This window comes from Polypterus senegalus, chromosome 18 (genome assembly GCF_016835505.1).
Source record: "Polypterus senegalus isolate Bchr_013 chromosome 18, ASM1683550v1, whole genome shotgun sequence".
Classification (NCBI taxonomy): Eukaryota; Metazoa; Chordata; class Cladistia; order Polypteriformes; family Polypteridae; genus Polypterus; species Polypterus senegalus.
In genome coordinates this window covers 71,283,085-71,307,370 of record NC_053171.1, presented here as the reverse complement: position 1 = coordinate 71,307,370, position 24,286 = coordinate 71,283,085, and the positions used below count along the sequence as shown (strand labels likewise).

The window sequence follows — 24,286 nt, the reverse complement described above, 5'->3', positions numbered from 1 at the left end:
CTTCCTTTTAAAACTCACGCTGGCCTTCTTGTCCCCAGCAGCCCCTGCATCCTTGGTAGGCATCCAATCAGAGCCACTGCAGGGACTGCTGAGAGATTAAGTTTTTACTCCCTGGTAGAACTGCTACAGCATACACACTAGAATTTGGTCTAATCTCAAATCCAGCACGCTTGGAGAACTCATTTATGAATATGAATATGAATGGTCTAATGAGCTCATTTGTACCTGCCTGCTGTTTCAGTCACAGAACATTTTGATTGTACAATATCAGCTTTTGAGGTGGCACAGTGGTAGTGCTGCTACCTGTCCTACCTGTGTAGAGTTTGCATGTTCTCCCTGTGTCTGTGTCAGTTTCCTCATGCTGTCCAGAGAGATGCAGATTAGTTCAACTGGCGATGCTAAATTGTCCAGTATGAGTGTGTGTTTGGTGTTTGTGTCTCTGTGTGTGTTCACCCTGTGATGGACTGTCGACTGTCCAGGGTTTGTTCCTGCCTTGTACCCTATACTATCTGGGACAGACTCCAGCATGCCAATGCTCTTGATTAAGCAGTTTAGAAAATGACATGACTTGACAAAGTCAGCTTTCCCATAGGAGCTTTGGATTCACAGGTGGCTTGTTTTGAGTCATATTTTACATACTATAAAAGCATATTTTTTATCACAGCATTACAGATGTATAAACCAATATATTTTATGTTTGTAGATTTGTATTTATTTTTATTCTTTTTACATTTGGTGCACAGGCAAGTTAATTTACTCAAACACAGCCTGAAGTAAACACTGAACCTGCATCCTTGGCTCCCAAAGCCCAGTGCCTTATACAGTGAAATGAGTATTTACTGAGCTTCCTGAAGGACATTTGAGTGTATGAACCCCACATTTACTTTTGGCCAGGTCCTTAATCCTCAGGGTTGTTATGTGGGGAGCAGTTTCTGCCACAAACTGAATACTGAGCATGGAAAAGGTACTATATAAATAAAATGTATCATCATTATTTCTGAGGTTACTCCTGTACTTCACCTGTGAACCATCTTTGATATCTGTTTTAGAGTGTGGTGGTCAACGCATGACTGTTGTGTGTAGTGAAATCCAGTGCAAGTGGCTCTTTGTGTTCTGTCATTACAGGAGTGCTTCCAGTTTATTCTGCCTGCCCTACCTCACGCCATTGACCTCTTACGGGATGCAATTGTCAAGGTCAAAGAAGTCCACGATGAGCTGGAAGACCTGCCATCACCTCCACCCCCGCTGTCTCCCCCTCCTGCCACCAGCCCACACAAGCAGACGGAAGACAAGGGGGTCCAGTGTGAAGAAGAGGAGGAGGAGAAAAAAGACAGCGGCGTGGCCTCCACTGAAGATAGCTCCTCATCACACATCACCGCAGCAGCCATTGCAGCCAAGGTCTGCCTGCCATTTGTTGCTTGACGCACCCTCCCATTGGGTCTGTGGTTTGCTATGCAACCCCAGCGGACTATCTTGAAAAACATTTAGCCCCAACAGTACTTGCCATGTCATAATGTAATTATAATTGTAATGTAAAGATGAAAAAACTGTTACACCAGTTTTAATATTACCAAATTCTGAAAAAGTTCCTGGGAGGAGGCCTGTCTGGATTTAGTATTCTGTAATAATCTGGATGGAATTAAAGAGGCAAAGATGATTGAACCCCTAGGATATGTGACCACAATATAACAGATTTTACAGTGTTTTGGCAGATCACATAGTCAAAAAAAGTGCCATTTAATTAAAGTAGGTTTGTTCCTGGAGAAGATATGGATTAGTCCTAGTAAAATAAATAGGGATAAGCTTTTAAGTGTGGAGACAGTTTGAGGAGATTTGGAGAAGGGTTATAAGCACTTTGTGTGTAGCACAGGATACATTCATCCCAAAACTTAAGAGAAATACTCTGAAGTGGACTAATAAAGAGACAAAACATAAGATACAAAGGTAAAACCGATAAATAAAGCACAGAGATATGTTAAGAGCAGATTTCACACAAATGTTATAAAGGTTTTTTTTTTGCTCAAAGAACCATAGACCTGTGGACTAAATGGTGGAGAGTAGGCATTTAGGTACCTTCTAGTCTCAACTTGATGTTACTTTGGACAACTGAGATGAGCAGGATGGATGAGCTTGTTGGGCTGAATGGTCTGTTCTCATCGCAGTTTATTTGTTTTTTTTGGTATTAATTGTATTTTATATGAGCCAAAGATTAATTTTAAACAAACACAAATCCTAAGACGCTACATCATTTAAGTGATAAGAGTTCTTCTAGATTTTTGTTAACACATTGATTTAGCAAATTGTTTCACAGATAAAACAGGACTTAGCTTTACCTGAAGTTTATTTGGCGGTTTTTTATATAAATGAGAAAGGTAATCAGTTTTAAATGGCTTTCATTTTGTGCTTTCCTTTTCCATAAAAGCTGTTTTTGAATTGCATAAAGTAGAACATAAGTGGATAATCAGTATTAATTATTGTCTCTTTTCTTTTGAGTATCGCATTTTCTCCATCTACAAAAACTCCTTCAGCTATCTGTGAGTTCACTTCTGTCAGGCCCATTCTCAACACTGAAACAAGTGAAAGGTGCTGTTTCCTTGTCTCTGTGCTGGATTGCCGTTTTCATGGGATTCTAGGGTCAGCATTGTTACAGGTGCATAGCAGGATTTGTGCTCACAGCAGAGTAATGGCAGCTCAAGGTTTTGCATGAGCTGTGCAAGATTCTTTTTAGGAAAACAAAAATACCTTTCATCAATTTTACAAAAACTAAAAGTAAAAAAGTCTGAATAACCATAAGCCATCCAAATTGGGGTGTTCACCGGAAATGTAAAGATTTACTTCATGAAGTAGAAGTCCAGTACATAATAAGCAAGAACAGGAACATCAAATATTTAAAAAATTAATGTGTGCTTCAGTTTAAATATGTAAAGCCCTAATATTCTGTATTTTAATAAAGGTTTGTCATTTTTGTTCATCTGATAGAAGTGCATAGAGAGCTAAAATATCAAAAAAGCATCATAAATGAAACATAATCACATGTTCTTAATCACTGACCCTGAAATAGTCTTAAACGATACCTCAGCTACCTTTGCTTGAAATTTATCATCTGTAACATTCTGGTAGTGGCTTTTAGAGGGCTTGGACCGCCAGTAATGAATTAAACATCAAAAATACGATCATATTCATGAGTAGCAACCTGGCACTAGCATAAAACGACACTCCACATGCCAATATTACTGATCCCCATTTTTTCTAAATTTTTTGGAAAAGAGAAACTTTGACCCCTCTTATCCCATTAGGGTTTGGCTGATGTAGGATGCACAGCTTCATTTCCTTCTGGTCATTTTTGCTAAAGACAACTAGTGCTTTACTCTTGTCATAAGGGTGTAATTTCCTGCACAGTTTATTGTCTAAAAATGGCTTAATTAAATGACATTTTTCACATCTAGTGGGTCAAAAATAGGATGGGACCTCATACGGCATATCATATGTGGGGATTTTCTTGTACTGGTGAGTCAGGAGGCGCTGCACTAATGAAATAAAAACATGTGATTTCAAAGCATTTATTAGTTATTTTTATAAACAAAATAGAAAATTTGAAGTAAAATATCAAACATGTAACATAATATATGTAGTAAAGTGAGGAGGAAAAGATATAGTGATTGGGGACCTCTCTGATACCCCATTTAATAACCAAGGCAAAAATAAAGTAAAAGTCCAAAAGATAAGCCAACAAAGGAGGGACACTATATGTCAGGTAAACAGGCCTTCTCTCAGAGGGTACCTGCCTGCCAAGGGAGCTCGGTCAGCAAATATGGCCACTGACGTCGGTTTTGAGTCAGGGTGGAAGGAGTGGAACTACTGGGTTACTCCCAAAGTGACTTCAGAAGTCATCTCATCACGTCTCCTCAGGTCTTTACAAGGTACTCCCTATGCAGCAATGTGCGACAGTATTATAATATACCTCATGTTGTCTGTCAGATGCTTGCACATTTTCCACATGTTTGTGTGGGTTTTCCTCTGAGTATACCAGTTGTTTACCAAACTGACCTATAAATCTGTAATTTCTGGGCCCTATTGATGTCCAGATTATGTGAATCGATGGATTCTAAATTGGCCTCTTGTTGGTGTCGGTGTGTGCATGAGTGGATTTGTGATAGCCTGCAGTTCTATCTAGGACTGTTCCCCACTTTTCACCCAATGTTTCGGGGGAGGCTCTAGCATTCCCCACCCAACAAACTCAAGCGTGACCAAGAATAGCATTAAGCAGGTTTGAGAATGTTATGTTTTGTTACGATATTGTATAAATTTACATTCTCATATCTGCTTAATCCAATTAAGAAATACACTGTAACATATTGTAATCTAATGTAATATTGGTAAAATACTGTATAAGAACGTTTGCATCTGTCTGGCAGCTACAGTTAAATGAAGCTTGCTTCCAGGTGAACACAGTTATTGAGGTAACAATTACAACAACTTAAGAATTACACAATAGGAAAAGCAATATGGCAGAAAATGCAAAGAAATCATCTTTTATTATACCAATATTTAGAAGCATTTTGAATAATGTCAACTTTTACAACACTCTGATCAACTAAGTTTGAGGAGCAAAAGAAAAATCAGGATGGATGGATAGATAGATAGATAGATAGATAGATAGATAGATACTTGCTTACTTTATTTGTCCTCAAGGGCAAATTAAAATTTTACAGGAGCTCAAGAAAATTATAAATATTACAATAAACACACTCAAAAACCTCTGATTAGGTTCACTGGTTGAGCTCACCAGTATTCTTTAGTTAGAATGATCCATCATTAGAGTGTTTGTAACAGAGTGAATCATTTCTGCTGCTGACTTACTAAATATTAACAAAGATGCTGAATCTTATCTCACTGGGTAGTAACGTGAATGAATTCAGTCAGCATGTTAATGCATGGATTACACATTTTAGTTATAATTGTAATGTTCACTTTTTCACAGTTACTGCTTCACATAGATATCCAGTCCCTTCTTGCCTTTTCCACTCCATCTGATCATTCATCCATTATCCAACCCGCTGAATCCGAACACAGGGTCACGGGGGTCTGCTGGAGCCAATCCCTGCCAACACAGGGCACAAGGCAGGAACTAATCCTGGGCTGGGTGCCAACCCACCGCAGGACACATACAAACACACCCACACACCAAGCACACACTAGGGCCAATTTAGAGTCGCCAATCCACCTAACCTGCATGTCTTTGGACTGTGGGAGGAAACCGGAGTACCCGGAGGAAACCCACACAGACACGGGGAGAACATGGAAACTCCACGCAGGGAGGACCCGGGAAGCGAACGTGGGTCTCCTAAGTGCAAGGCAGCAGCGCTACCACTGCGCCACCGTGCTGCCCCCATCTGATCATATCAGACGAAATCTGTCCAACATCTAAATTAAGAAGTTTAAGCTGGGTCTCAGCAGCACTCAGAATACCCCAGTACCTGACCTCACTGTGACTCACAATAAAATGTAAGAGTTGATCAACTTATTTAAAAGCACTCAAACATTCCTCATTATATGGTAGCAGGCCACATCTGAATCCTTTTCAGCCTACTTTTACCCTTGTTCCGGCTCTTTGCCCTTTCCATCGTAGGATGAACTGCTACTCTGATAGGGTGTAATGGAGCTCCTTAGGTGGCAGAGGTTGCAGTGCTACCAGCTGAGTATGGGGATATTTAATGTATCCCACATTACATTCCTCAGAGTCTCTTATAGTCGCAAAAGTTATAGATATCAGGTAACCATCATATCCTTTTCACTCACCCTGTGACACATCTCAAGTTTACAACTTGTCCGAAAGGCAGTTGAACGCAGCATATCTTCAATTTAACAATTTATTGTGACAAGCAGGATGACAGATCACATCTAATCTTAACATTAATAATTAATAATTGTTCACAAAATTTGGGAGAAATGCACGGTAGCTGTTGATTTATTACTTGATCTACAAAAAAGGCAATTAAAGATAAACTGCATTGTTTTTGTGAAATTAAAGGTCAAACTAAATGTATTATAGGTATATCATGTTGCTCCAAAAGTTAGACCACGAAAATGCCATTTGTTACTGTTTTATTTTATACACTTGACTAAGGTGAGAGGTCAGCATCAAAACTTGGACAAATCATGTGGCATTGTTTTTTTCCTAGTTGCCCAACTTGGAGATCCAAATTTGTAGGGTGTTTATGTGAACTTTCTGTCTCAAAAACACAAGATTTCTCATCTGTCCAAAAGCCAATGAATATAGCAAAGTCTCCATTGTCTTTGCTTGTCTATCTGCACAGCACACTGCATCGCAGCAACCCAACCGTAGTTAAGAATGGAAACTGGCTTTTCAAAATAATCCAACAAGAAAAGCAAAAGGAGATGACATGCAACATTACCTTAAAGAATATTCAAGTTTAGCATGATGGCAGCTAGACTTCACACAGGCCATTGCTTGTTACTCAGCTGTACAGGTCTTAGAGCTGGCCACCCTTCTGCAGCTTACCTGACTGATGCTGCCACCACACAGCATGATTCCTTTGTCTTTTCTGCTGACTTGATTGTTGTATGTGGACAGAAAACACATTTGCATTTGTGTTAAATGTGATTGCTATCCATTTCTGATCAGCTCTGAATGTGTGATCCATCACCAGTGTGTTTACACATGCTGCTTTTTTAATATGGTCAAGAGCCATCAGGGTGCATGTTAACACAGGTATAAATGGATGTACATGGCTGCAGATTCTCAGCAGTGTCTGGACTGCCGCTTTCACTTCATGCACATATATACAGTCATTTTTTCACTCAATGCTGATTTTGATCCCATGGGCGCTGGTAGCTTTACTATTCCGCTATATTGTCAAAGAAAAGCTGATAAAATGGGAAGGCAGTTTGAAAAGAGACACAAGGCAGAATGTATGATTGTGATGAGCAGAGAGTTATCTGTGTTTATTGTTTGTATAGATAATGTGGCGGCAGTTGTTTTTTGATATATTCCAGCCTGTATATAGCATTTTTTTCCTTTTGAGTTCAACACCCCTTCTCTCAACCAGTAATCCACAATTTAATATAGTATACAGAGTCTGTTGTGTGATTCATACTCAATACGTGTAAACAGCCTTAAAAATAAAATAAAATTAATAATGACGTAGCGACCTGTGTAAACAAGAACAGGAGGACTCACAGCTGTTGGGGCCTCTTCAAGTTTATTGCTCTGTTCAGTTCCATATGCTATCATTAGCTCTGCTATTTTGATTTACAGAGCACACTTCCAAAACCTTATCAAAGCCCTGTAGCTTTCCTACAACTTTACGTATCTATCCACTTCACTTGTCACCACCGTCTCTCACCTTTAGTCTCCTCACTCCTAATGCACTTCACCCTGCACTTCTGTCTCCTCTTAAGCCTCACCCCGTTACTCACCCTCTAGAAGGTGTGTGCACCCCTTACATCTCTCTCTTATTCTTACCTTGAATGGCTGCCTTTAGCTTAAAGTTATTCTTGTCTTCTTCCTCCCACAGATTCCAGACTCCATCATTTCCCGTGGCGTCCAGGTGCTTCCCAGGGATACCGCCTCTCTTAGCACCACACCATCAGAATCACCGAGAGCCCAGGCCACATCTCGTCTCTCCACTGCTTCATGCCCCACACCAAAAGTAAGTGTCAAATTCAGAGGTTTGTTTCAGAGGTACTGCACTTCGACAGAGCATGGTCGGGGACAGGTCAACAGCATGGTAAATGAGCAAAAGCTCATTGAGCTCCAGTCTCTGCTCACTTACTCCACTAATGTTTCTGGCCCCATAAGTCACTTTAAAAGTCTTTCTAATATGCTCATATTTCAACTGATCATGTCCCTGTCAGTAAATGTCAGTGACCCTCTTCAGGAAGAAAGCATATCCCACCACTGACATTAATATATTTACAAAACACTTGAGTGCAGTTACGATCAGTTCAGCTAACAGGGTTGTGAGTCACGTGTGAGGAACTGAAATCCATACTGTGAGTTATACAAGCAAGAACAGACAGGTTCAAAAAATGACAAGAAAAACGTAATGATAAATACACTTAGAGAACTGAGAAATCATTGAAACAATTAAACATTACTCAGCGATGGAGACCAGCACACAGACTGTGAGTAATTTTATCAGGATGCATTTGTAACCAATAGACACATAGACAAGCCCTGCTTAGTCTCATCTTTTGTCCTTTCACTTGTTGCTTTGCAGGGATTTGAACCTTACCACCGTGATGTTCAATTTAGACGTGCTTTGCAGGAATACATTATACAGATTATGACATAAAACAATAAGAAAATAATTAAAAGTTCCATTTTTAAAACCCAATTTTAATAATGCTAATAGAAGATACCCTTCCACATAGTATAATCAACATGTCCACATGCACTTCCAGTCTGCAGTCAGGTCCTTCACCTCACTGATTTTAGGAGGATCATCAAGGCAGAATCAAGCAAGGGTCAGGGATCTTCCCCAGGTTGATGATATTGGAGCATTAGAGCAAACCAGCAGATCCACAAGTTCTTAAGTCTCTTTTGTAAACCCATCTCATCATCCCTCGCACTTAGTCTAGAAGGGATATCGTGAACTGGCACACACTTGATCCCATGAAAACATGTAGAACTCAGACTATAGTATGACTCCGTAGTCAGTCATTATTTTCTCTCCTCGATGGAGGTTGTGTTTATTGTCATACAAGCATGTTGAAGGTGCATTATGACTCTGACATGGTGGCATTTAGATTAGATAAACTCTATTGCTCCCTAGGAGAGATTTAGATGCATTCAGCAAATTGCAGAGGATTGAGATGTCTTGAAGCTGTTTCAGGACCAGCCTTTCAAAGGTCTTCATGTTGTATGGAGCAAGAGTAACTAGCTTGAAGTCCTGCTCTTTCTTTGGCATTGGGACCACAAAGGATGTTTTCTATAGATGGAAAACTCATTTAAAGGGAGAACAACAGCAGTCGGACCTCACAGAGTTGAAAGACACAGGTTTTCAACACCCTGGAGCTCATTCCATCCAGCCCCTCAGCCTTGTTCTGGCAGAGTTTCCCAGCTCTCCCCTCACTTGATCAACAGTCAGTCCAGGAAGTGAAAGGTAGCTGGAGACAACAGGTGTGAGATCCTTTTTGGTTGTGTGTTGTAGAGACAGCAGTTGGGATTCCAGAAACTCCCATGCTTGCAAAGAGATGCTAGATTTGTTGGGGCAAGGCTGAACTGTCAAGGATGAGTCAAACCCACTGAAGAACCGACTCAGTTCATTGGCTCAGTTGTTGCTCCGTTCCTCTGCTTGTTTTACAGCCTTCTTGTAACCATTGAGAGCCCTCATCTCTTTCTACGCCTCTTCATGTTATGATGTAACTTGCCCTCCATTGTGTTAAAAGTTAATTTTCAAGTACAGGGTATGAAAATTTATGTTGAGAGAGTTGAATTATTTTCTGGGTTTTTCTGGTTTGCTGGGTCCAATTAATAACTAAAGAGATCATTTTAGACAACAGGTGGTGCTGTTTTCAGCACTGTCATGTTTTTTTTTCTTTTTCAGAAGACAGGGTTCATATCCCAGGTTTCTGTATGCACTTATTCTGTACCCCAATGATGTGGATTGTGTTGATAGACAACCAAAAATTATCCCTCTGTTAAAGACAGCAGGGGTATGTATGAGTGTTGCCTATGATGGATTAGTGTCCTACCTGCCCATAGTTCCTGCCTTGTGTTCGTTGTTCCCGGGATAAGCTGTGGCTCTCAATGTCCCTGTAATGGAGCAAACCAATTGAGAAAATGCCTGAGTAGATGACAGGATAGGAATTGCTTTTGTATGTCCTCAGCACAGTAAATCAAGTGAAGCCTCAAAAAAAAGAAATCTGTAAGTTCTTGTGGACTTTGATTAACCACAGAAAGCCCCAGTATTTCACATAGTAAGCACTTTGTGACTTTTGATAATCATCAGCACCCTCAGTTTGTCTTCGACAAATCAGTCAGACTGAGCCAAATCCAATCTGAAAGAAGCAGGCAACGACTAAAATCATAATTAGGCAGAAATGAACAAAGCAACGAGAGGATTTTTTTGCAGCTAAGCAGATATTTAGTGAAAACTTTTCTGAAATCTTGCTCCATGCCTTGTACCATTGCCATGCCAATTTGTAACTTTTCTTTTGCATCTTTGACTACAAAATTGCTGTTAGGTTCTGTCTTCTTAATTATATTGTTCAAAACTGGCATAGCTGGCTTTAACCTTTAGGGAAGACTGTACTGCAATATCAGTGGTGTAACTAGAATTCAATGAGCCCAAGTGCAGAAAAAAAGATTAATTAGGACCTCCTCATGTGAAGTTACAATTAAAAAATGACCACAATCAGATACATCAAGCATGTAAAACTAAACAGAAGGCTAGCCGTCATATCTAAGCTTTATGAAGTTGGGGGAATGATAACACCATTGACCTTTTTATTCAGATGGCAAGTAGACAAAGCCTTGTGAAACCTCAAGCTTGCAGTAATTTTGAAACCCTCAATTCCAATGGCCCAGGGGCAACTGCGCCACCAGCACTGCCTATTAATTAAATTATGCCAGTCTGAGAAATGGAAGCTTCGGGATTTGGTAGTGTTAGAATTTTTTTTTTTCTGCTATTTTTGGTATTTTTGTACATTTAAAATCATAACATCACTTTCCCTCAATTATTCCTGATGAGATTATGCTGGCAGCACACCACACTGAACAGAACAGGCAGCTCTTCCCTCATTAATTTTTTTTTCAGCTGATCTTAGTTAATTCTTGAATTTTCACTGAAATCTGTAAAGATACTTTATAATCCCTCTGCTCTGAGTCTGCTTCTAAGGTTGTACTCACACTGGCAACTTGTTCTGTGCTCGAGCACATTTGTCCACATGTAACCCCACAAAGTCTGGTTCATTTGACTAGTGTGATCGCTCCATGTTGGGCCAGCTGACCCCGGCCTGCTTGGAGGAGGTGGGCCTGAGAATGGTTCAGTAGAATTTGGGAACAGTGTGATCGCTAAATGTGCCCGAGCATGGAAAACAGACATTATGTCAGTGATGCGACAAGTCATTTCATTCAATACCATTTGAGTTAAGAAACAGGTTTTTATTCTCATTTTACACATGAACGTGAATTGTAGTTGGCAAAGAAAGCTGCAAATTCCTCCCTTAACATCACTTGTCACTGTAAAAATCTTCTCGTACGTGCAATACAACACCTAAATGCACTAATTTAAAATATTTGACGTGTTTGCTTTCTTATTGCACACTGGATACCGTAAACCACAGCAAATCCCGCCATTGTGCAAACTGTGCCATGGCTTCTATTTCTTAGTTTTATTTATCAGAGACAAAGCAACATTCTGTGTAGTTAGGGGGACATTTTATCAGTGTGACAAGTAAAAATTGTTAGTGTAAGAGATGAAAGCAAATTATGACTTTGAGCTTGATTTGATGACCTTTTGTTTAAAGGCTCTGCCTGTTACAAGGACAATATCTTCATTTAGCCTTTTCATTATTCTGTTTTTGAGTGTGAAATACAACTTCAGCTAACATATATCAACTTTTTCTATGGCTGTTTTATTGTAAAAAAGTGTTCACAAATGGCACCTTAGCCTCCACGGTTCTGTTGATATTGGTGGACATGTTAATACTGGAAGTGCCAAAATTGTTATCCTAGATTAGAGATTAAGATAACTTCTATGTTATAAATAACTTCTATGGTATAGTGGGTCTGCAGCTGAACCACCAGCCTATTTTTAAATAGATAATTAATGGCCAGCTTGATCTCCGTGGGTGTGGGTGTTCACACAGTTGCAGGAGGTTGATGAGGTAGCTGAGGTGAGACGCATCTGCATGTGAAGGTGCTGTCTTGTCTCAGTTCCTTCATCGGCCTTCTGCAGTGCACAATTGAGGCGCTCCACCCATGGAGGCATGTAAGAGAGAGCCAGCACAAGGAGGAAGAAGTAAATAGACAGGCGTAGGAGACTCAGAGGTTAAATGGAAGAGAAAGAGAGAGAGAGAGAGAGAGTACCCATACTGCAGGGATTGAGAGGCAGGTGGTCAGGAGTGAGCTTCAGGACTAAGGAAGCCTGAAATTGAAGAAAGGGCGCTCCTACTTTGTGATTGCTGGGGAGCAGCCCATAGATGCCGAGTGCAGCTCAGCATGGCGGCCCAGAAATGCCAGGCAATGGGGATCTGAGCCTGGATATGAAGGATGACTACGCCTTTCGGCGGGCATTGTCTCCTTCTGCAAAGTCTGAACAGGATGAAGGGAGAATGTGCCAGGTGTAAAAGGGCAGTATTCAGGGCTCATATTTGTATGTATTGTCTCTGGCTTTTAACCTCTGATTTAAATGGATATTTATTTGAACGTTTTCATAACCCTCCACTTTTGCACCATTTTAAGGATTATGTATTTATTTATTGACTGCAATGTTTTGGACACATTATTTGGATTGATTTTAATTAAACACTAATCCCTTTTGCACTTACCCCTTGCTTTGAGTGAGTGTTCTGATATGCTAGACTCATCCTGGTTACGTTACAGATGGTGGCGGGTTCAGGAGGCTCACTAGAGTAACCCCCACACCATCACAACCTCAAATATAAAGCAAAAATACCTTTGATACCTTACCAGAGGCAAGGCAGCTCTGTCGGGATCCGTGGTCGTGTCGCTCTGTCTTCAGATTGCTTCTCCTGAAAGAGATGCACTTCAGAATACCCTTGCAAAAACCAAGAGCTGCTGTAAGGGCTGCTTCTGGCAAGTTTTTCCCACTTGGATAGCTACTAGTATTGATCGGCGAAATTTGCCAAAGCATTTTTCACTGTGAAACCTTGCTGGTAACCTTGTTTGGTGAATATTTTTCTGGAAATTCGCCAAGCAGTCAGCTTAGATGAACATTTTTTTCCAAGCACCTCATGATGCTTTAAGAGGTCAGCAGGACATCACAGAGGTGTAGATGCCATGCACAGAACTTTCATGTATCCCTGCTTTATGATCATTGTCAACATGGCCATAGCAGGGATGCAAGCACAAAAGGAAAAACAATAAAATGCTTTCTCAGGTACTGAGATGTGGTAAGTCCCCACTTCCATCGAAGCACTTGCAGTGCTGTTTGATATTTTACTCTTTCTTTAATTTTCACTTGTGGTACTTTCAACCCCTAAGGGTTCTTCATTTGGCATATATAAGCCGTCAGTGAACTTGAAAAGGTAAAACTGGACTTGAAGCCACAAATGTTGAGAAACACTGCCAGATTTCCATTCGATGTGCATTTTAATGAAATAAACAAAAAACTTGCAGTATTATGACTTGCAGTGTGCCAGAACCACATGGCTAATTATGCAGATCAGCCATGAACAGCCATGCCCATTAATGAACTCAAAACAAGCCTTAAAGGAGCTCTCCCATTCTCTCTCCTCTCATCAGAAAAAACAGAACAGACTGTGAAATAATAAAAACAAAAGATTTATAACTATTTACAAGGTGTTTCTTTCTTTTTGATCGAAGAAGAAATTTTGAAGTCATCTGGACAAATAGATAGAGAGAGGTTGGGAGCATGCGCTGATATCATGTTGCCGTACCCACCACATGATGACGCACAGATACATGAGAAAGAAAAAATTGTGCCTGCCGACTTCAAACAAGCCAGTCCCTTGCCATAGCTAATGTGTGTCCCAAGGTTGGCAGTCTCTCAGCATAATGATCTTTATTTTATTAATTTATTGCTAGTTTGTGGTTGTTTGTTGTATTTGATTTGTGGTATTGGTTCCATCTGCGGTTTCTGTTGTTTGAGACTCAGTGGCACAGCATTTAGCACTGCTGCCTGGTAGCTCAGAACAGATATTTGGCAACTATAATTGGTCCAATATAGTTGGTAAAGTTTTCCCTAGCCTTCAGGGGCACTTAAAAGACCACTGCCTATTATAATCCACTCAAACGCGTTCAGTTCCTCCTTCCCCATTCAATTCAATGCAGTTCACAGAGTTCAGCGAAGTTCTGTGATTTCAAAAAGCTCAAAATGAAGCAAATTCAATAGGGATTGGTCATCACTAATAGCTACATTTGAAAGGGGCTACATGATCTAACAGAAGGCAAGGGCCTGCTTGAAAGCTTTTCCTTGTCTGGTCACATGGGCCGTGCTCGATTCACTACTTTTGAAATAACTTAACCTGATTGTACACAGCTTTTTATTAACACTTAATCAGTCATTACTCAATGCCAATAAACAACAAGGTAACGTCACTGAGGTCATGGTCAAATTTTTACTCCAATCATTACTTACATTTAATTGAGGAAAAACAGTCGTAAATGTTAGATATGAGCAGCTTTAGCCTTTGTAGTGTTTGTCTTCTGCTGAGAGTCTTGTTAGTATTGGGACAGTAAATGGCAAAAACAGTTGCCTTCTCTCTTTCATATGCTTTTTAATATCCTTAGAATGCATTCTGTCTTGCTGGCTGCTTTATATAAGACTAGCCGTTCCCTGCTGCTCTGCCCGTGTAGCAGTGAAACAGGACAAACTTTAAAAATCAATAAACAAAAAGGTATCGCCAGCTAAGCGGATGCAAGTTACAGTCCAAAACGTAGAGGTATCACGCTGACATCACGCTTTCCCTTCCCCTCGGCCTGCAGCTTCTGTATTGGATTAACATGAATATATCACTGCTGCAAGTGAACTATGATTCTTAGCACGATGAGAGAAGTCGCAAAATCAGCTGGAATGTTCAAGCAAATTATAGAAAAAAACCTGATCTAAATTCGTTAAGTAGTTCTCTCGTTCGCTAGCTAAGCGAATGTAAGATACGCCCTGAGGTTGGCTCGTGAGTGAGGAGGGCCCCATTCCCCCTTCCCTCAACCCGCTGCATGTCTCTTGGATTCGTGTAAGTAAATCAGTACCACAAGCAAACTATGATACTTAGTGCGATGAGAGAAGTCGCAAAATCTACTGGAATGTTCAAGCAGATTATGGGAAAAAAACAATCTAAATCCGTTAAGTATTTCTCTCATGAAAATCAGACAGACATACAGACAGACAGACGATGGATTATATATATATATATATATATATATATATATATATATATATATATATATATACTGCTCAAAAGAATTAAAGGAACACTTTTTAATCAGAGTATAGCATAAAGTCAATAAAACTTATGGGATATTAATCTGGTCAGTTAAGTAGCAGAGGGGGTTGTTAATCAGTTTCAGCTGCTGTGGTGTTAATGAAATTAACAACAGATGCACTAGAGGGGCAACAATGAGATGACCCCCAAAACAGGAATGGTTTAACAGGTGGAGGCCACTGACATTTTTCCCTCCTCATCTTTTCTGACTGTTTCTTCACTAGTTTTGCATTTGGCTACAGTCAGTGTCACTACTGGTAGCATGAGGCGATACCTGGACCCTACATAGGTTGCACAGGTAGTCCAACTTCTCCAGGATGGCACATCAATACATGTCATTGCCAGAAGGTTTGCTGTGTCTCCCTGCACAGTCTCAAGGGCATGGAGGAGATTTTAGGAGACGAGCAGTTACTCTAGGAGAGCTGGAGAGGGCCATAGAAGGTCCATAACCCATCAGCAGGACCAGTATCTGCTCCTTTGGGCAAGGAGGAACAGGATTAGCACTGCCAGAGCCCTACAAAATGACCTCCAGCAGGCCACTGGTGGGAATGTCTCTGACCAAACAACCAGAAAGACTTCATGAGGGTGACCCAAGGGCCCCATGTCCTCTAATGGTACCTGTATATATATATATATATATATATGAGAGAGAGAGATGTTGCATCATTCTAAAAATTGAGATACCTGATAAGTTCCCATGGTCTGGCTGACTGTTAGTTAAGTGACCTTTAGCTAAACAAGAAACATGTTACTGTTAAAGTCCCAAGCCTTCATTTCACATACTCTTACAGCACATACACACTGGTAAGTTTATATAAGCTTAAATGTATGAATTCTAATAAACATCTACACTCTTGAACATTTTGTATTTATTTTCCCAAAATTCTTCTTTCTGCTTGTTTTGCATACACCCCAGAATTTGATCTAGTCTGAATCCACCACTATTGTAAAATTCTTTTATAAATATGAATGGTCTAATGAGCTCATTTGTATTTCCTGTCACTGAACATTTTGATTGACCTGTACAATGTCAGCTTTCATATACAACGTTTGAGTATAGAGGCTAAGTGCCATCCACTTTACTAAAAGGATAAGTGTCTCTGTGTCCATCATTATATGTGCTTGTGGTGATTGTGAGTTCTTCTGTGTATTTTGCTTTTTGATTATTTTGTGAATTTCTGGATTTTTTGACTGCCATGCTTTGTTTTTTGACTTTGTTAGCTAAATTTGTGATTGGAACTTGTTTGTTGGATTACATTTGCCTATTCAGACATTCTGTATTGTGACAATTGTGCTCTTTGGATCTTCACCGTTAAACAGAGTGTTTTCTCAAAAAAAATGTATTTATTTAGATTCTATGTACGTTGACCTTTCTATGAATAGCCAGGTTTTTGACAGTAGTTCCCTCTATAGTGGCCATTTTGAGTTTTCTTGGGACTTTAGTGGTTAGGGCCTGTGACGGGTCCCATCTCGAGAGATTAAAAGAATAACCATTTGTAATTTGTTTATCCTCGGTGTAAATTGTTACGAATAAGAAGGCACTTAACTCTAGCGCAGAGAAGGTGGTACAGTGATGAGAGGAGGTGGCTCCAGCAGGCCAGCGACTTAGTAACAGTGCAGAAGTGTGCCTCTGGACAAGAGAGGTGTCGCCAACCCATGAGGTGTGAGCGTTCTGAATTAACAAGAGAAGCCGTGGGAGAGAGAGATCCTGGGATAACAAAGAAGGAATCCTGGCGGCTGCAGGTGTGTGTGCATCCGCAAGTGGGAACTCTTTTTAGAATAGAGTTCTGGGAGGAAGAGGCACAGCCCTCATTGGAAGAGAAGGAATGGCATTAAAGGACACTGGCCACGTCGAATAAAATAGGGGTGTCAAGAGCTGCTAGAGACTTTTCTGCCTTTGATGTCCCATCAGCAGGAGCAAATAAAGAGAAGGAGCTGTTCTGGTGAGCTGTGCACTCATTTTGTTTGGCGTAAATCCCTATTTCTTTTTGATTTAAAACTTGGAAGAAAGAGGAATGGGTGTATTTGTTTTTTAAATTCATGTTTCTTTTTTTCTTGTGTTTGCTATTTGTTGTTTTTTAATGTGTCATCAGAACTTTGGGGTTTCTTTCATTTTCTTTTTATGACAGGGTACTGACTTTGATTTACTTTATATATATTTTTTTTCTTCACTGTACTTTTTTGTCAGCGTCTTGTTCCTCTCCACAAATGGTCCTGGTTCACAAACTACTAGATGTCCAGGGGTCAAGGACATACTGGTGTTATATGGGCATCGAGCATCACAGGACCTCTCTTGGTCAAAACAGTTAAGGGTCAGCTTGTGACAGGATAACATGGTGCAGATATGAATTGGTGAACGTGTCATTTCCTAGGAAGTCTTCCTTACAATAATCAGTGTTGTAATAATACTGCTAAGCCTATCTGTAGCGTCTCAAGATTCTTAGGATCCAGAGGTTCTGATCGGGCATTTTGAAAGTAGTGTGACCCTAGGAAGCTTTCAGTAAGCCAGAGAACCAAGTCGTTTGTTAAGAATTCCACTCCTAAGCTGTTAGAGGCATTTGATGCTTAAGTCATTTTCCATAAATAGTTCTCTGAAACAATAGATAGTTGATAGACATATCATCCCCTTAAATAAACAAACTCCCAATGTGGCCCTTGTCATAAAAAGTAAGGCTTTTAAACCTACTTTACAAGAGATGTGGTAAACGTCTGTCTTGATAACCAGAAATTATCTAACCTGTTCAGGTCTCACCTCACTTTTATATTGTCTTGGGGGTGCATCACAAGATTTGGCTGTCCTGTCATTGTGGACCTTCAGGGTATGGCATGCTCCTTGTACCTTTATGGATCCTTGCGGGTAAGTCCTTCCTTGGAGACGGCATGTCCTCTCCTGAAAAGAGAGGAGATACTTTGAGGCATCCAGAGTTGCTTGTTCCTTCACACTGGGGTTTCACTGTGCCCCTGACTCTGATCTCACAGGAAGGCGGAATGAAGCGCAGCAGTATGCAGTTGGTTCAATGTATTAACATTCACATCTTTGACTTATTTTCTAGCAGCATTACCCCACGGAAGTTGAGGATTGTTGGTATTTAGTAGTATTTTTGTACAAATTCTGGTGTTTGGAACATTGTGAGTGTGGAACCGGTTGGCTCCACTTTGTAGATTATACAATGTGAGCAATGTCAGATTTTCTTTATGTTGAACATTGTTTAAAAAAGTCCAAAAAAATAAATCTCCAAGGATCACAAAAGCAGAATATCCAAACAATTACCAGCAGTCTTACAAAAAACAAAAAGTTAAGTTAAGCTTATGCAAGTAAGAATTTGACTGTGTTCTGTATCTGGGACACAAAGGCAATGTGTCAAAAAATCAAAATCTAAAGACAAAAAACTGAAGAGCCAAATAACAAAAGGTGGAAAATAATGGCTTAGCAGATTATCTGGGACATTTTTTTGCCTTAGGCCTACTGTGCCAAGAGGACCTGACTCCTTAGAGTCAATGTGCAAACTAATACAAATATAAGCAGAGTTTTCATAATTGACAATTACGTAATTACAGTATAAAGTAATCACAAAAAAAATAAACTTTCAAATAAAGGAAATTAACAAGAACATTTAAATGAACAAATCTTAACATAATTAACAACAAGTTCACTAAGCCATTAAATCAGAAGTTGTAATGTCCAGAGTGTACAAAGTGCGGGGACTTAATCAGTGCGCGCTCAAAGGCCCATTAATAATTGATACATCCGTGTTGCCCCGTGACGTAAATTGAGTCATCACTATGACATGGTATGGTGCATGGACCCTCACATTGGCAACCACGTGCCTCAACAATTTTGCATTTGTGCAACTCTGTTTAGGTTGATTGTGCATGCATTAGACAAGAACAAATGTGTTTATTAAAGGAACAGAACAATTGTGTGAAGTGTCGCTACTTACACCTACATAATCCATCATTTATGCACATAGTGATAGACAGATGTTCACAGAGTCATGGCAAGAAATTGACTAGACCATGGGTGGTGATGAAAGTTAGTGCAGGCAGAAATGGAAATATCTGTAAGGTCGATATATAAAGGCAAATAAAAAACTTTGGAGGAAAAGCTCGGGGATTCATCATGCAGTGCCACTCACAGAATGCTTGAACTGTAAATAGACCTTGGTGCATATCCAGTGTGTTTAAATGGGACTTATCAGGGAGACTAAAGTGCTTTCTCTCAATGAGAAAATAAAAGACTTGCATCTTTTGAAAAGTGACATGTCACATGCCGAAGTGGACCATAAGGCTGGTAAGAACAAAGCAAGCATTCACAAAATAAAGCAGAAAGAAGCTGAACTATGTGGAAGTGTCAGTGCTGCTAGTGCTACCATACAGAATCTAGAGATGACTTAAAGTATACGGGAAGATGTGCTCAGGTACAATACAAATACTACGTCAACTGAATCAGACTTATTCACCAGGGGTCTGATGTCATTATTTCAGAGATATTACATGGATATCTGTCATTAGGGTATCATTGCTGCCCAATCTCATTATGCTTCCTTCAGCAATTTCAAATTTGTTGTCAAATGAACTCTGTTTCCAAACACTGCTCTTCCCTCATGGCAGAAACAGAACAAAGCATATTCCAGAATGTGCATTCTCCAGGCCACAGTCATACTCGGCTAATTAAGCATGTTCCTGTAGATTCCGTTGTTACGGATGGATATGTAGGGGAAAGCTCCATTAGAAGCTGTGCTATTTTACCCCTTTTTTAAAATATAATTCCGAGATATCCTGTATTTACTCATCCCGAAAGGATTTAATAATAGTACACATCAAGTACAAATAAGCAAGAGCAGCAAACAAAGGGTTCAGATCAGGCAATAAAAGTCTCATCAAAGTCTAAACCGGCCTCAAGTTCACGATATGGCCTCCCAGAGACAGACCTGGAACAAACAGGCAAAGGTTCAGATCTGCCAGGACCTGACACGGCAGCCTCGGCTCGAGAGGAGAACATTAGTTGGAACAAAACTGCAAGGCGAAGAGCAAGGAGTATTTGTCAATTCCAAGAGGACTATTGGAGCTGAGCATGGTCTTTGCATCCCCAATGTCAAATTCAGCTAATACACTCCATGACTCTGCTGCATCATCCCCTGCTGGACTTAGAACTCCTCCTACTGAGATCAGGGAAGATCAAAATGCACTCTCCGAACTGAAGGTAATGATTGCCTCGCTCGTCATAAATAATATAAAGACAGATATTAAGAAGGTCAATAGGGAAATAAAGAAAGAAATAAGGGTCCTAAATGAGCAAAATAATAAATGACACCAGGATATAAAAGACCTGGAGATATGTTTAAGTACTAGTTCACTACAACCTTTATAGAAATGATACAAAAAATTGATGAAAAGATACAGGAAAATACGAGTAGGTTAGAGAATAAAATTAAGATAGATAGATAGATAGATAGATAGATACTTTATAAGTACTTCCTGTTCAGCTTGAAGATGATAAGCAAAAATTTACAACCCGTATTGAAATAGTTGAACAATCGGCTCCTGCTGCGGATAAAAAAACAACTGCTGCAAAATCAGAATGCTCACTGACAAACTGGCTGCGCTTGAAGATGGATATAGAAGGAACAATATCAGAATTGAAGATCTTCCTGAAAAACATGAAACTCCAAACCCAGTGATATTCAAATCCCGCTCTTACGTGCACTTAGTGCTGCGTGAGTATTATGAACTATCGTATCTGTTCAAGTTCTATTTAAATTTTAAATATAAGTAATTTTTATTTAGTTGACAGAAATATGTTTGGTAGGAATGTAAGTTAAATTTAGTCATCATTGCATACATTTTTCTTCATAGAAATGTAAAGACTAAATTCAACTTACATTCCTACCAAAGATATTTCTGTCAACTAAATTGAACCTACTTATATACAAATAGAACTTGAATAGAATCTGATTGGGCATTTTAGATCGACTTGAAGTGCACTACATCGAGCCCTCATGCTATTGTGCTCTCGCCTGCCTTCCTCAATAAGTCACCTTCGCTTCACTCTTACTTTTTTACCGTTCATTTAATCATGGCTAGTTGCGAAAAAATTAGAAAATGGAAGGACGATTACACTAGTTAGTATGGCTTTACCAAAACAATTATTGATGGTGAATAAAGTATCCATTATTCATAAAGCTTCAATTGGTGATCTGTTTTTCTTCGTTAACCTCATATTTTTTCATACTTCTTCTCAAACCAAGGGGGTGCAAAATCGGGATTGTCCGTTACAGGGGATGCAAGTGTAAAATGAATCGGGAAGAGCTGATATACAGTATATGTATATGTGTGTGTGTATATATAATATATGTGTATATATATTGTGAACCCAGCCCGAACACAGACAGGCCGACATGTTGTTAAAACACCACCAAACGTTTATTTACAGTTATATTTACAACTACTGGTCACAAAGACCCCAGTCCATTGGTCACTCAGACCCCAGTCACGCGCACAATTACCCCAATCACACACAGTCCTGGCCACAATGCCTTTTCTTTGGGCCGCCTCCACAGCTCCTCTGAGCTTTGTCCTTCCGCCTCCCAACTCCAGCCTTGAATGATGGGAGACGACCCCTTTTATAGAGTCCCTGGATGAGCCCCAGGTGTTCCCGGCATTCCTCTTCTGGCGCCCCAGCGTGGCGGAAGCGCCGGCTGTCCTCCCCGGCGCTCTGGGCGCCGTCCTAATTCTTCCCCAGCACTTCCTGGTGTGGCGAAAGTGCTGGGGTAACAGGTCCCCAAGGCATTGGGGCGCCTCCTGGCGGTGACCACGGGCCCCTACAGGGTGGAGCTTCCATGCCCTGTACCCATGGCCCCCAAAACAACCAGGAAGGTGACCCCCACGTGATCCAGGGTGGGCACAGACCCACATCTGGCCCCTCATGACATCCCGGCCGGGTCATGGCCCCTGGCATCCCTGACAAAATATATATATATATATATATATATATATATATATATATATATATATATATATATATATATATATACTGCTCAAAAGAATTAAAGGAACACTTTTTAATCAGAGTATAGCATAAAGTCAATGAAACTTATGGGATATTAATCTGGTCAGTTAAGTAGCATAGGGGGTTGTTAATCAGTTTCAGCTGCTGTGGTGTTAATGAAATTAACAACAGATGCACTAGAGGGCAACAATGAGATGACCCCCAAAACAGGAATGGTTTAACAGGTGGAGGCCACTGACATTTTTCCCTCCTCATCTTTTCTGACTGTTTCTTCACTAGTTTTGCATTTGGCTACAGTCAGTGTCACTACTGGTAGCATGAGGCGATACCTGGACCCTACAGAGGTTGCACAGGTAGTCCAACTTCTCCAGGATGGCACATCAATACGTGTCATTGCCAGAAGGTTTGCTGTGTCTCCCTGCACAGTCTCAAGGGCAAGCAGTTACTCTAGGAGAGCTGGAGAGGGCCATAGAAGGTCCATAACCCATCAGCAGGACCAGTATCTGCTCCTTTGGGCAAGGAGGAACAGGATGAGCATTGCCAGAGCCCTACAAAATGACCTCCAGCAGGCCACTGGTGTGAATGTCTCTGACCAAACAACCAGAAAGACTTCATGGGGGTGACCCAAGGGCCCCATGTCCTCTAATGGGCCCTGAGCTCACTGCCCAGCAGCAAGCAGCTCGATTGGCATTCGCCATAGAATACCAGAATTGGCAGATGCACCACTGGTGCCCTGTGCTTTTTACAGATGAGCAGGTTCACCCTGAGCACGTGACAGAAGTGAAAGGGTCTGGAGAAGCCATGGAGAACATTATGCTGCCTGTAACATCATTCAGCATGAGTAGTTTGGTGGTGGGTTAATGATTGTCTGGGGAGGCATATACATGGAGGGTCACACAGACCGCTACAGGCTTGACAAAGGCACCTTGGCTGCCATTAGGTATCAGGATGAAATCCTTGGACCCATTGTCAGACGCTATGCTGGTACAGAATGGTACTGGTGCACGAAAATTCCTGGCCTCATGTGGTGAGAGTATGCAGGCAGTTCCTGGAGGATGAAGGAATTGATACCATTGACTGGCCACCACACTTTCCTGACCTAAATCCAATAGAACACCTCTGGGACATTGTGTTTTGGTCCATCCAATGCCACCAGGTTGCACCTCAGACTGTCCAGGAGCTCAGTGATGGCCTGGTCCAGATCTGGGAGGAGATCCTCCACAACACCATCTGTCATCTCATTAGAAGCATGCACCGATGTTGTCAGGCATGTATACAAGAACACAGGGGCCATACAAAGTGCTGCGTACAATTTTGAGTTGCTGCAATTAAATTTTAGCAAAATGGACTAGCCTGCCATATAATTTTTTCACTCTGATTTTTGGGGCGTCTTTGAATTCAGGGCTCTGTAGGTTGATCATTTTCATTTCCATCAAATGATGTGGCATCCTTTCGTTCCTAACACATTACCCAGTCTATATCAGTATAGATATCCAGGAGGATTTCTTTTTCCCATTGAGATCTGATGTGTTTTCAAAGTGTTCCTTTAATTTTTTTGAGCAGTTTATATATATATACATATACATATATTGAAATAGTTTTACTGTCAAATAATGCAAAGAGTATGCGGCACGTGTTTTGCCCTAATTCTGGGCTCATCAGGCGTACACACTCACTGCACCCCCTCTCGGGAATCAAACCTCGGACATCAGCGCTAGAGGCGATGACAGTATGCAGATCGGGGTATATATATATATATATACACACATAAAAACATCAATAATAACTCATAAACTTGCAATATTATTTAGGAAAATCGCAACATTTTACTCACCAAAAATTCGGATTATTTGTAAACAAAATCCATCCTCCTCTCTTTCCTCAAAAACAGTTCAATCACTCTTCAGTTCCATCAAAAAGTCCCTTTCTATCGCCATCGAAGCTAATGCTGAAAGTCCAACCTGCCCTGTCGTATTTCTGGCATAAGTTTTAATTCGCTTTAGGGCTGAAAATGTCCGCTCATCAGAAACAGTGTACACGGGAATGGTCACCGGCAAATATACCAATGTGAACAGCTGCCCCATGCTCTCATTCAGATTTTTCTGATGAAGGAAGTCAAGG

The 24,286-nt window shown here is 40.5% G+C and overlaps 1 protein-coding gene across 13 annotated transcripts in view; it reads left to right on the top strand.

The window, feature by feature from the left end:
- The window catches only part of LOC120519137 (gephyrin), a 378,763-nt gene that overhangs the window by 207,718 nt on the left and 146,759 nt on the right, over window positions 1-24,286 (top strand). For all 13 annotated transcript variants that reach the window (XM_039742265.1, XM_039742264.1, XM_039742267.1 and 10 more), the window contains exons 7-8: window positions 1,126-1,398; window positions 7,539-7,673. In XM_039742265.1, the coding sequence (XP_039598199.1) occupies window positions 1,126-1,398; window positions 7,539-7,673 (408 nt within the window). The remainder of the gene's footprint in view (window positions 1-1,125; window positions 1,399-7,538; window positions 7,674-24,286) is intronic.